Source organism: Agelaius phoeniceus, chromosome 19 (genome assembly GCF_051311805.1).
Source record: "Agelaius phoeniceus isolate bAgePho1 chromosome 19, bAgePho1.hap1, whole genome shotgun sequence".
NCBI classification, from domain to species: domain Eukaryota; kingdom Metazoa; phylum Chordata; class Aves; order Passeriformes; family Icteridae; genus Agelaius; species Agelaius phoeniceus.
In genome coordinates this window covers 3104094-3116201 of record NC_135283.1, presented here as the reverse complement: position 1 = coordinate 3116201, position 12108 = coordinate 3104094, and the positions used below count along the sequence as shown (strand labels likewise).

At 43.8% G+C, this 12108-nt stretch overlaps 1 protein-coding gene across 1 annotated transcript in view; it reads left to right on the top strand.

Annotated features, from left to right (window-relative positions):
* Window positions 1–11597, top strand: part of FOXK2 (forkhead box K2) — a 45558-nt gene extending 33961 nt beyond the window's left edge. Inside the window, exons 3-9 of the mRNA XM_054644861.2 lie at window positions 641–788; window positions 1240–1386; window positions 4124–4317; window positions 5112–5287; window positions 6329–6625; window positions 6995–7204; window positions 9348–11597. Coding sequence (XP_054500836.2) covers window positions 641–788; window positions 1240–1386; window positions 4124–4317; window positions 5112–5287; window positions 6329–6625; window positions 6995–7204; window positions 9348–9544 — 1369 coding nt within the window. The 3' untranslated portion in view covers window positions 9545–11597. The remainder of the gene's footprint in view (window positions 1–640; window positions 789–1239; window positions 1387–4123; window positions 4318–5111; window positions 5288–6328; window positions 6626–6994; window positions 7205–9347) is intronic.
* The last annotated feature ends 511 nt before the right edge of the window (window positions 11598–12108 follow it).

The following is a 12108-nucleotide window of genomic DNA, read 5'->3' as shown; positions in this document are numbered from 1 at the left end:
TCAGTCCTTGTAAATTAAGGAGTTAAAGAGCTGAACCCCCAGTTCTTGTAAATTAAGGAATTAAAGAGCTGAACCCCCAGTCCTTGTAAATTAAGGAATTAAAGAGCTGAACCCTCAGTTCTTGTAAATTAAGGAGTTAAAGAGCTGAACCCCCAGTCCTTGTAAATTAAGGAATTAAAGAGCTGAACCCTCAGTTCTTGTAAATTAAGGAGTTAAAGAGCTGAACCCCCAGTCCTTGTAAATTAAGGAGTTAAAGAGCTGAACTCCCAGTCTCCTATACTACAAACTGCTGCAGTAGTTTCCAATGTTGTTTCCAATGAGTGCCTGAAAATCTGTGGTTGCTGATGCAGTTAAGGTGGACTTAAGGTGGCAAATCTTACACAAATACAGCACAGCCTGATCAATCAGCTGACTCTTGAGGAGGAAAGCCTAAGTGAGGTTTTTTCCTGCAGTGATTCTGATTCCATGGCTGGCTTAGCAAGGCATGGAAGGTGCTTTGCAATGGAAGCCCTGACAACCCTTTAGCTGCAGCCTCCCAGCTCTGGTAGTGGCTTTGCTGCAGTAAGAGCTTTTTGATGAGACATAATGTGGTGATATACTGTATAACAAAATAGTAGGATCTTCTTTTTATGCTCTACAGTGCTGCAAATTCCTGCCCATCGAGCCCCCGCGGCGCAGGCTCTTCAGGGTACAAAATGAGCCGTGGAATAGCATCTGACCTACATTTGATGGCTGACAATTCCCAGTCAGAAAACGACAAGGAAGCTTCAGGGGGAGACAGCCCAAAGGTAAACACAGCTTGAAACTGATCCCAGAAATTACACCTGAGCTCAGTGGAAGGCTTGGGATGTTTTGTTTGTTAAGGTCTATGCACTGAGGGGTAATTGAACATGCCAGGCTTTAAAAACAATGTGTAGGGGTTTGTGATCAGATGTGAGATTGATTGATTGATTGATTGATTGATTAACCCCTTTGGGGGAGACTCTGTGTACAGTCTCAGTTATAGATCTGTTTGGAGGCTATTGAAAATTCTTTGCTGTTATACATACCTGCAAAATTTATGTTACCCTAAAATTGCTAACCAGAACAACAAAGCTTTCTTAGTTTCTTTTCTGCCTCAAGATTTTCGTTGTCCAAAATTCCCCTAATTCAAGTTAATGATGTTTTATGACTTCTGATCTAGTGAGCAATGTGTATTTATTCAGTTTGTTGATGCAGACTTTTCTTGTTTTTGTGCAGGATGACTCTAAGCCACCCTACTCCTATGCACAGTTAATAGTCCAAGCAATTACAATGGCCCCGGATAAGCAGCTTACACTAAATGGAATTTACACGCACATAACTAAAAATTATCCCTACTACAGGACAGCAGACAAGGGCTGGCAGGTAATTCTGATTTCTGGAATATTTTCTTTTTTTTTTTTTCCATGTGAGCAATACTGGCAGCTGTAAATGGTCATGAGCAGGCAGTTGGTAAGCCTCAAAACCCTTCAGATATAGAATTTGTCAAATGAGTGTGTTGTCTTTCTTTCCTCTGATTGTAAGTTTTCCAACAAAGTGGGCAATTTACATTAGTCTGTATTTTAAATACTGCTTTATTGATGGAATGGTGTTCTCTAAACCTCTAGTAGGGTTGCAGACAGACTTTGGGGAAAGCAAAGTGCATTTGGCACTGGATTTGAATGCTGTATGCTGTCTAGGAAGGGTGTTATGTTCTGTAACCTACAGTTGTGTCAACATCCGTGTTGCTATCTTGAGATAAAATTGAGATATGAAATACTCCAAGTTTAGTTCTGTTTGAAAACAGTGATCTTGCCCATGCAGCAGGTGAAGGAACAAGTGGTTTATCTCATTATCTCACCCTGGTTCATGCACTGTTTGATTTGTGAACTTGCCCATTCCTGTACCAAACCTTTCAACTCTGCAGAATTAATTTCTGCTTTTTTTTCATTTTCACAAGACCAGCCTCAGCTTTTGCCAGGATGACTAACTGAGTACAAATCAGTCTGGCAGAGCCTTCCCAGGCACATGTGAAGGCTCAGTGCCTTTGGTGCTGTTTTGGGTGTCTCAGAGGCCAGGGAGCTTGGAGCTCCTGGAGCCCATGGTCCACCCTGGGCTCTCTGCTCCCTCTGCAGTTATTGTCAGGGAGGTAAAATTTAGGGAGACTGGGAGAGAGGAAAAGTGAGGAAGTGTTAATGTGAGCTGCACACGTGGAAGACTGAAGAATACAAGCCTTCCCTGTAGAGGAAGTGATTTTTAAATATGAATCACATATTAATTGTCATAGAGCCTAAATGAAATGAAGGCTGGGTCGCTCTCCCAAGGTTAGAGGGAATGTAGCTGTTCCTGGCTGTTTGCTGAGGGCTTGCTTGGACAAGGACTTGCCTGTTGTGGCTGGGAAGTCTCTTTTGTTTCCCTTTGCCACATAACAGTGCAGTATCCTGGCTGCAGGCAGGTTGTTTTAGCAACAAGGCTCTGTTTATAAAATGTTCATTTGTGTTTTGCTTCCTATTTCGCAGTACCTTGAGTGTCTGTGTAGATGATGCTGCTTTGTGAGCATCATGAACCCAACACACACACACAGGCAGAGCTGAAGAGCTCTGCCATAGAGCAGGGGGTGGGTTTGGGGCTGTGATGCTTCCTAAAGCCAAGGTGACAGGCACAGCAGACAGAGTGTGCTGGAGTCATGAATCAGCAGCTCTGCTTAGAAAATTGGAAAAGCTGAAAATCAGATACTGTTCAGTCAGTGCTCTGCCAGGTTCTGCACATTAGGAGTTGGATTGCAGCTCAGGTGACTTAGGAAAGATGTTTCAAATCAGATTTGAGGCTATATGTGCACATATCATTCAAAAGATAGAGTAAAACACACCTACAGTGTCCCAGTCCCACACCCTAGCAAACAGGTATTTATATCCTTTAGCATCCAATGCTCTCATTTTAATGGGCATTTGAAGGCTCCTCTCTCTGAACTTATTTTAGCAGGTATTTTTGGATCCACTCCTTTATTCTAGCATATGGAGAAATAAATACATTTTATAAATATGCTCTTGGCATCTTTCTAGTTATGTTTCCATTTTTGGCAGGGAAAAAACCATCTCTGGTTTCATCAGTTTGCATTCAAGAAATCATATGTGGTTATCATCACTGCTTTAAGTTTTCCAAACTTATCATCAGGGTCATGAACTCAGATATTTGAGCAAGTTTTACACTGGCTTTGTAAATTTTTGAGAGCTTATGTTAACATAAAGTTTTTTTCCCATTTACCTCTGTTCCCCCACAAGTGTTTCAGGGTGAATCCTTAGCATCAGTCTCTTCCTGTTCAGTGATAAAACTGAGAGAGATTTTGGGATTTATCTATGTGAAAAAAACAATAAAAATAAATCCTGTGTGCAAAGCCAAGCACAGGTAGGGCAGCTTGAGGGTGTCAGCAGTTCTGTGCATTGCTCTGGTGGAGGAGTGGGGGGATGTTGCAGCAAATTGAGGATGTGGGAATGTGAAAGGGTGAAAGGGACTCTGGTGACAGAAATCTGGAAGAGCTGGTTCAGGACCTGCTGCCACTTGGTGTTTTAATTGACACAGTAAATTCCTGGCTCTGTTATTGAGACAAACTGGACTGGGGGTGAATTCACAACAATCCAGCTGCCTTTGGAGCTTGTGTAATTTAGCTTTTCTTTCTGAACTGTGGAACAGAATTACCACATAGGATCAGAATCAGTTTATGCTGTGTTCTGCTGGCCCTCCTGGAAGGAGCTGGGACACCTGGGGAAGGGTGGAGGACAAGCACTGATCATTTTTATTTTTGTTTTTAACACTGCATTCTGAACAAGTATTTGTAGTGCTCTGAACATTGGTTTCAATCACCGTGTTTCTCATGAGAGAATGAAATAAATGGGATTCCTGTTATTTCCAATTCGAATACTGGGTTTTTAATTGTTGGGAAAGATTTTACAAATGCAAGAGTCCTTTCAGGTTTATGGCACTGCTTGGTAGTGCTCTGAGTTCTGTTAAATTAAGGAATTAAAGAGCTGAACCCCCAGTCTCCTGTAGTACAAACTGCTGCAGTAGGCCACATTCTGACTTGGAAAAGTTATATGAATTCTACATATTTTTTTATGTTCCATAGAATTCAATACGTCACAATCTCTCTCTGAATCGTTATTTCATCAAAGTACCACGTTCCCAGGAAGAACCAGGCAAAGGCTCATTCTGGAGGATAGACCCTGCCTCTGAAAGCAAATTAATAGAGCAGGCTTTTAGGAAAAGGCGGCCTAGGGGAGTACCTTGCTTTAGAACCCCTCTGGGACCACTCTCTTCTAGGTAAGGAAAACCAGATGAACAAAAAGACTATGGCTGTTGTTTAATCTTCAGGCTGCTACAGACTTGATAGCTTTGGATACAGTCACAAGTTTAGTAATTTAATTTCATCCAGACTCAGTGTTTGAATTCTGTGTGTTTCATTAGGAGGCTGCCCCATACACCAGGCTGGTGTTTCTTGCTTGGTTTTAGTGTTAAAGAGCTTGGTTTGCATAACTAACTATCAGATTGTTCATGTATGCAAGCCTTGCTGTACTTTTGATGGGTTTTGCAGAATTTTAATTTTAATTTCTAACTGCCATGTACTGGATTTTAAAACTTTTTACAAAGAAAATTCTCAGATACCGACTACCATTTTATTGACCTTAGAGATGACAATTGTGTATTCAGTTTGCTAATGTTGGAGCAGAATTTGTGCTGGGGAAATACCTGGGTTTAAATTATTCCCTCTGTAAAGTTATGGCCTTTCTGCTGGTGCAGATCTTTTTCCACTTGCCCTGTAGCCTCAGATTTGCTCATTATTCTTCTCCACCAGAAGAAATGTTCATGTTTCACAGATTTAGAATTTCCCTAAGAAGGCATCCAGCCACTTCTTCTCCTTTAACTGTACCTGGAGTTTGCTTTTAAATTCTGTCCCTGTTTAACAGAAGCTTTTAAAAGATGCTGAGCTCTGGGTTGTAGCTGTGCCCTCCCCTGCTGCACAGGGCAGTGTGTCACCCTCTCCTTAGAGGAAGCTCGTGGGCTTCACAGTTCAGAAGTTAAAACACATCAGCTGCTGCTTTCATTTCTGACTACAGAAGTGCCCCAGCTTCTCCTAATCACTCTGGAGTGTTGTCTGCACACTCCAGTGGCGTGCAGACCCCCGAGAGCCTGTCCAGGGAAGGATCTCCTGTCCCCATGGAGCCCGAGCCCAGCGCCATCCAGCCAAAACTCGCCGTCATCCAGGAGGCGCGATTTGCACAGAGCGCCCCAGGTGAGCACCGGGGCTGGGGGCAGAGGGGGGCACCCACACACTGCCAAGGCTGAGTATCTACCCCAAAAATGAGTCTAGAAACATATTATAGAATTTATTTATTTATTTATTTATATATCTCTATGTATTTATACATAGAAATATATATATGAAATATATATATAAATATAAAATTTTCTATATAGAAATATATTAAATTTATATATATAAAAAAATTTTAATATAAAAATATATATGAAAATGAGTATGCTCTTCAGAGCAGGTCTGTGAGAAACTCAGGAACAGCCAGGGAGGGTCTGTTTGAACACACGGGGCTGTTGTTACCTGGGGCTGCTCCAGAGCTTTGGGTCTCTGTTGCTGAGGAGAGGCTGTGCCTCTGTCCTGTGGAGGACTGTGCTGTCTTGTAACAGTTCTCTTGAAAAAACCCCAAAAGGTAAGGTTGTGTGTGTTAGAGAAATAAGGAAAGGCCTTCCACACCTCTGTGGTCATGCCATCCTTCCACAGTGGAAGGGGGGAATAAAAGAATTGAAAGGATAAAGAGAGAGAAGAAATTTCCTATTTAAAACAAAAAGAGCATAAGGCATGATGGGATAAGGATGTGTTTGTTTAATTACCTTCTTTGATAGACATTTGCCATCCAGTTTCTTGGTGGAGATGTGGCACTCCAGAGGGCAGAGATGTTCCTGTGCAGTCCTCAGCACTCCCAGTGCAGCCATGCTGCACACAGCACCTGCAGCACACACATTCCCATCTGTGGAAAGGATTTACTTTCATAAGGGCCTAGCACAGCTTTGTTAGGGGGCAGAGCTGGGGTGCCCACATGGTGTGTGGGTTTTGCTGAGCCAGTACAGCCCTTGAGTCTGGAGCTGGGAATAACCACTTGTCCTAACCTTCATTGTCCACTGTCACCTTTTAGCTCATTAGTGAAGGAGCTTGTTAAGTCTCTGAGGTTTTAATGTTTTCATGTGAAGTTTAAAAGAAGAACTGGCTTAGAAGAAATAATGAAAATTTGCAATCTGATTTTGACCTCTTTCTTGGTAGGATCACCTCTCTCTAGCCAGCCAGTTTTAATTACTGTACAACGGCAGCTACCACAAGCTATCAAACCCGTCACCTACACTGTTGCAACTCCTGTGACAACTTCAACCTCCCAGCAGCCTGTAGTTCAGACAGTTCATGTTGTGCACCAGATCCCAGCTGTGTCAGTCACCAACGTGACTGGGCTGGCACCAGCAAACACTTACACTGTCGCAGGACAGGCCGTTGTCACACAAGCTGCTATGGTCACCCAGCCCAAGGTGGAACCTCAAGAGAATGGAGACCACAAGGAAGTCAAAGGTGAGAACCTGGGGGGTTGTTTTGGCACCTCTTTATGCAGAGGGATCAGTATTTGAAATTTAGAATGGTAGAACCATGGAAGAGTTTGGTTTGGAAGGACCTTGAAGCCCATCTCGTGTGGGCAGAGATGCCTTCCACTGTCCTGGGTTGCTCCAGGCCTCATTCAGGGAGGGGCAGGGCTGGGGCATCAGTATTTGCAGGGCAATGCTTGAAGTGTTTGGCTAAAACTGAAGATTTCAAATTGTAATTTCTCAGAAATGTTGGAGCGAGTAATAAAACAACACACTCCCACCGAGGGCCGACTGAGTGAAACCAAGTGGTTCCTGAGCACTTTGTTAATTTTAACCAAATTTCCTCTCCTGTTTGCAGTGAAAGTGGAGCCTCTCCCTGCTATTAGCCATGCTGCAATAGGAGCTGCTGGTCGCATCATCCAGACCTCGCAGCCCGCCCCCTTACAGACAGTAACCATAGTGCAGCAGGCGCCGCTGGGCCAGCACCAGCTGCCCATCAAAGCTGTCACACAGAACGGAACGCACATCGTGCCCCTGAGCGCCGCCGTGCCGGGCCAGGGCAGCGCCGGTACGTGCCCTCCTCCTCTCTCCTCCCTCTCTCCTCCCCTTCCCCTCCCCTTCTCCTCCTCCCTCTCCTCCCCTTCTCCTCCCCTTCTCCTTCTCTCCCTCTCTCCCTCTCCTTCTCTCCCTCTCCTTCTCTCCCTCTCCTTCTCTCCCTCTCCTTCTCTCCCTCTCCTTCTCCCTCTCCTTCTCCCTCTCCCTCTCCTCGTTCTTCTCCTCGTTCTTCTCCTCGTTCTTCTCCTCGTTCTTCTCCTCGTTCTTCTCCTCGTTCTTCTCCTCGTTCTTCTCCTCGTTCTTCTCCTCTCCTCTCCTCTCCTCTCCTCTCCTCTCCTCTCCTCTCCTCTCCTCTCCTCTCCTCTCCTCTCCTCTCCTCTCCTCTCCTCTCCTCTCCTCTCCTCTCCTCTCCTCTCCTCTCCTCTCCTCTCCTCTCCTCTCCTCTCCTCTCCTCTCCTCTCCTCTCCTCTCCTCTCCTCTCCTCTCCTCTCCTCTCCTCTCCTCTCCTCTCCTCTCCTCTCCTCTCCTCTCCTCTCCTCTCCTCTCCTCTCCTCTCCTCTCCTCTCCTCTCCTCTCCTCTCCTCTCCTCTCCTCTCCTCTCCTCTCCTCTCCTCTCCTCTCCTCTCCTCTCCTCTCCTCTCCTCTCCTCTCCTCTCCTCTCCTCTCCTCTCCTCTCCTCTCCTCTCCTCTCCTCTCCTCTCCTCTCCTCTCCTCTCCTCTCCTCTCCTCTCCTCTCCTCTCCTCTCCTCTCCTCTTGTTCCTCTCCTTGTTCCTCTTCACTTCTGCTCTTTGCCTGATCATCTCTTTATTCTCTCTGTGGTTGTTATAGGGATGTATCAGTGGTGACACCCCATCCTCTCTCCTTGTTAAACCAGGATAGAAACAAGTTTTAAAAGAAGCTCCTGTAAATCAGAGCTGTTAAAATGGTGCCTCCTCCCAGGTGGTTTGTTGGAAGCCACCAACAGGAAAACCAGAACTTGCCTTGTGGGTTGGCTCTTTGAACTGTTACTTTTTATTATGATTTTATTGAACCTGTACTGAAAAGACCAAAATTCTGTAAGGTTTTGAGGTGGTTGGTGTCTGAATCCATCATTCATTCCCCTCTGGGCCTTGGCAGGCTGAGTGGGCAGCAGTGCTTTGTCATCACTGCACACATTCCCTCTTGCTCCCAGCATGGGCAGGCCCTCACAGCTTGTTCTGACAGTTCTGCTTTATGCATTATCTGATACTGAAGGAGAGGCTTTTGTCACGTGTTTACAGAAATACTTTTAGGGCAGTCTTGCATCAATTCATTACCTGCATTTCTGCTCACAAGTCTTTCTAATGGAGTGAATTATCTCCTTCATTTCCTTTTTCCCCCTTTGCTATCACTGACATTTATAGGTCAGTGTTCTGGCTGCTGCCACTTCACTTCCAGCTTAAGAGCAGCAAAAGCACCACAGTCAGACTTGAGGTGCACTTTCTGTGTCAGAAGGGATGTGTGAATAGAGCTGAGAGCCATGTGAAATACACTGAAAAGCTATTTTTAAAAGTAAGGAATAATTCTTTTTCTCTTTCTCCTGGATTCTGAAAACTCAGCTGATTCCCACACGTTCCCTGACTGAGGGCTGAGGGCTGCAGGGTGTGCAGGGAATGTGGCTGCACACAGGAGCAGAGTTGTGATGCTTCCACTGTTGTCTGTGTGTGATGGGTGTGCAGTGAGGTGTGCTCCAGGTCCTGGTCTGTTGTTACAGTCACTCCTAAAGCAGCAAGAAAATTCTCAGGCAAAGCATCTCAAGTGAGAGCTTTATAGAAGTGAGGGCCTATAGAAACACAGATTTGTGTTTGTCTGTGTGGCACACACAACTGTGTTCACACACACATTTGTGTGTTTGTCTGTGGTGAAGGAAAGTTTGTGCCATCTGAGAAGAAAGAAATGCAGAACAAATGCTGTTCCATTTTCCATGTGTAGTAAAGTTTCTTTCTAAAGTTTCCAGGTGCTTTCAGATCCTGCTCTCAGCAGAGCAGCCTGGCAGCATTGCTTGATCCCAGTGAGTCAGCTCTGGGGTATAAGAAACTCAGTTTCTTACTGTACAATAAAATTTGATAACTGAATCTTGTGTGTGTGATTTGACAAGGACCAGGGTGCTGAAGTTTGTGTATTCTGGTTTTTGCAGCTGCTGCAAGTCCTTTGCACATGTTGGCGACCCACGCGTCCGCATCGGCCTCGCTCCCCACCAAGCGCCAGAACGGAGACCAGGCAGAACAGCAGGAACTGAAACGCATCAAAACAGAGGATGGAGAGAGCATAGTCATAGCTGTGAACGTGGACACCCCAGCCATGGCAGTGAGTGACAAAGGCAGCCAGAACTAGAAACTTTAGGGGAGTTTTCCTTTTTTTTAAAAAAAAAAAAAACAATAAAAAACCCCAAAAAAAACCACAAAGAAAAAGAAAAAAAAAACACAAAAAAACCAACAAAAACAAACTCCGTGGTGCCAAAAGGAGACACTTAAATCTAACACCTAAAATGTTGGAACATGTTCTCACGCAGTGGGGAAAGGGGCCCTGTGAATCAGACTTCAACTTTCAGCACTGAAACAAAACCCAACACAGGTGGCCTTAAAACTTGGTAATTTGGAGTCAAACTGCAGAACCATGTTGTTGTAGAGGCTGTGCCCCCGCCCCTCCTGCCCCACGGACCGTGTGTGCTGGGAGGGCTGCAGCTTGAACAGGATCTGTCAGATTTTCCCAGGCCTGAGGATCTCAGTGTAACGGCAGCATGATAGCGCTTAGTGTGACTGGTTTCAAACGATTGTAAACTCCTAAAGGGAACAGAGGCAGGAGCCATTCCGACACCGTGGCAGCTAAAGCCTTTCCGAACCACCCACCCATGCAGTTGTTGATAGATATGCAGTATTTTGTTGTTCACATGTGGAATTAGAAATTTTTGAGGTGTATTTTCATTTCTTTGCAAAACGATGGGGTCTTTGACATTTCAAATCACTCCATTTCTACTCCGGAAACTTTGGAATCACACAACTACTTTTCATGTGAAATTTTGTTTGGTAAAAAACTGAATGTAGGGTTTTTTTAACCAACGGAATGATTTACTTTTGTCTGTCCTGTTCAAGTTCAGATAAAGCTACTTTATTACATCTGCAAATTTTCATATTTTAGCAGTTGCCTGATAAATTTAATCAAATTTTATTACCATGTGTAGTGATCAAACGCTTCTTTGGGCTTGCATGTAACTGATTAGAAACTCTGATGTAAATGAGCCGTTAACTGACGTAAAGAACTGCTATGGATTTGACCAGAGCTGCACTTACCTGTTTCTCTCTCTGCTACCTTTTGCTGTTTGTTACTTTGTGTTGACTTTGACTGTCCCTGGCATATTTTTCCAGTCTAAAGTAAAACAAGAGTCTCGCTTAATATTGTGTATGTTTAAGATAACAGACTGTTCTTCATTTAGAAAGATAAAATTCTTTATCACGAGTCCTTTTAAAAAGAGTAAAATTATCTTGTCAGAGGTATATTCGATATTTTTAAGCTTAAGCACCCTTCAGTAGAAATTAATCTGCCCCGTTTCTCTGTAACACTTTGATGTCAGACACTGACCTCGGGGTCTCCATGACCAGTAGCTGTTGTGGTTTTCTAACAGTGGCTACCAGATTATGGTAATAATTTTTTTTTTTTTTTTTTTTAAGTGTGTGTTCTGCAGTTGAACATTTTAAAATGTATCGGTAATTTCTCACTTTAATGTGGTAATAGATTCCACTTTACATTTCAAAATTCAATTGAAACAAGGCTGCTGTTCAGTCTTCAACTCACACAACGTCTTAGCTCCTCCTGCAGCCAGGTGAGTGGGAGCCCGAGCCGGCTCCATCGGAATCTGGTTTTTGTCCTGTTCTGTAATAAAGATGCATTATTTATATTTCCTTTCCTGCTACGAAAGGAAAAACTGTATTTTCATGATGGACTGAACAGTTTGGAGTGGTTATTTTAGGCAGCTTTTGGAAACTATTTACCTAAAGACCAAATATGAGAAATGTGTACAAGTTTTGTGTTCATCCACACAATGGAACTGTTACAATGTCTCTGCAGATAATACATTAAAAAACTATGAAAAAAAAACTCTACACAAGCTGGATTTATAACAGGCATTTAAAAAAAAAAGCATAACCTGAAAAGAAGCATTTCTGTACAATTGCAACGTTTTCTTTAGAGGTTTTAAAAATAAAAAAAAGTAAAGTTTTAACATACTTTTTTTAAGAAAAAAAATCCAGTACTAGTAATTTAATTTGGTGTTGAATGAATTGACTAGAATGTGGTTTATTTTCAGAAGTGAGAATCTGTTCACAACTAGGGCTAGGTGAATAATAGTGTATAAGATTTTTTTAAATAAAATTAAATTTTATTCAGCAAATTAAGTTGAAATTACTCAACAAGTGTGTTTGGAATACCAGTGTATATTTGGGGTTAATGCAGCTTCTGTGCCAGCCCCGCCAGGCCAAGGTGCCCCTTCCAGCCAAGCCATGGGCAGGGAGGGGCCTGGGGCTGGACCCTGCCATTGCTTGGGGCACAGGAGGGCACAGCAACGTGGCTGCCTTACATGGAGCATTATTTCTGTAAGGAAATTTTAGGAGATGTCACTTTCTGGAATCTCTGTCGTGAATGTGGGTTTGGTGTCTGATCCCCTTTTCCTGCACTGGTTGCAGTCTCTGTTTCTCAGAAGTTGGGAAATGTTTTCAAGGACCAGGAAGACTTTGCTGGAAGCTGGGTCAGGTTTTCATGGCAATGCTTTCAAGAGTTGGGGAGAAACTCAACTCCCCAGGCCTTGGATGGATGTGGAACTGCTGGGTTTGGTGTTTGGAGCTGGATGGGCAGAGCCTGTTCCTTGAACAGAAAGCAGGGTCTGAATGTCCTGAATACACACA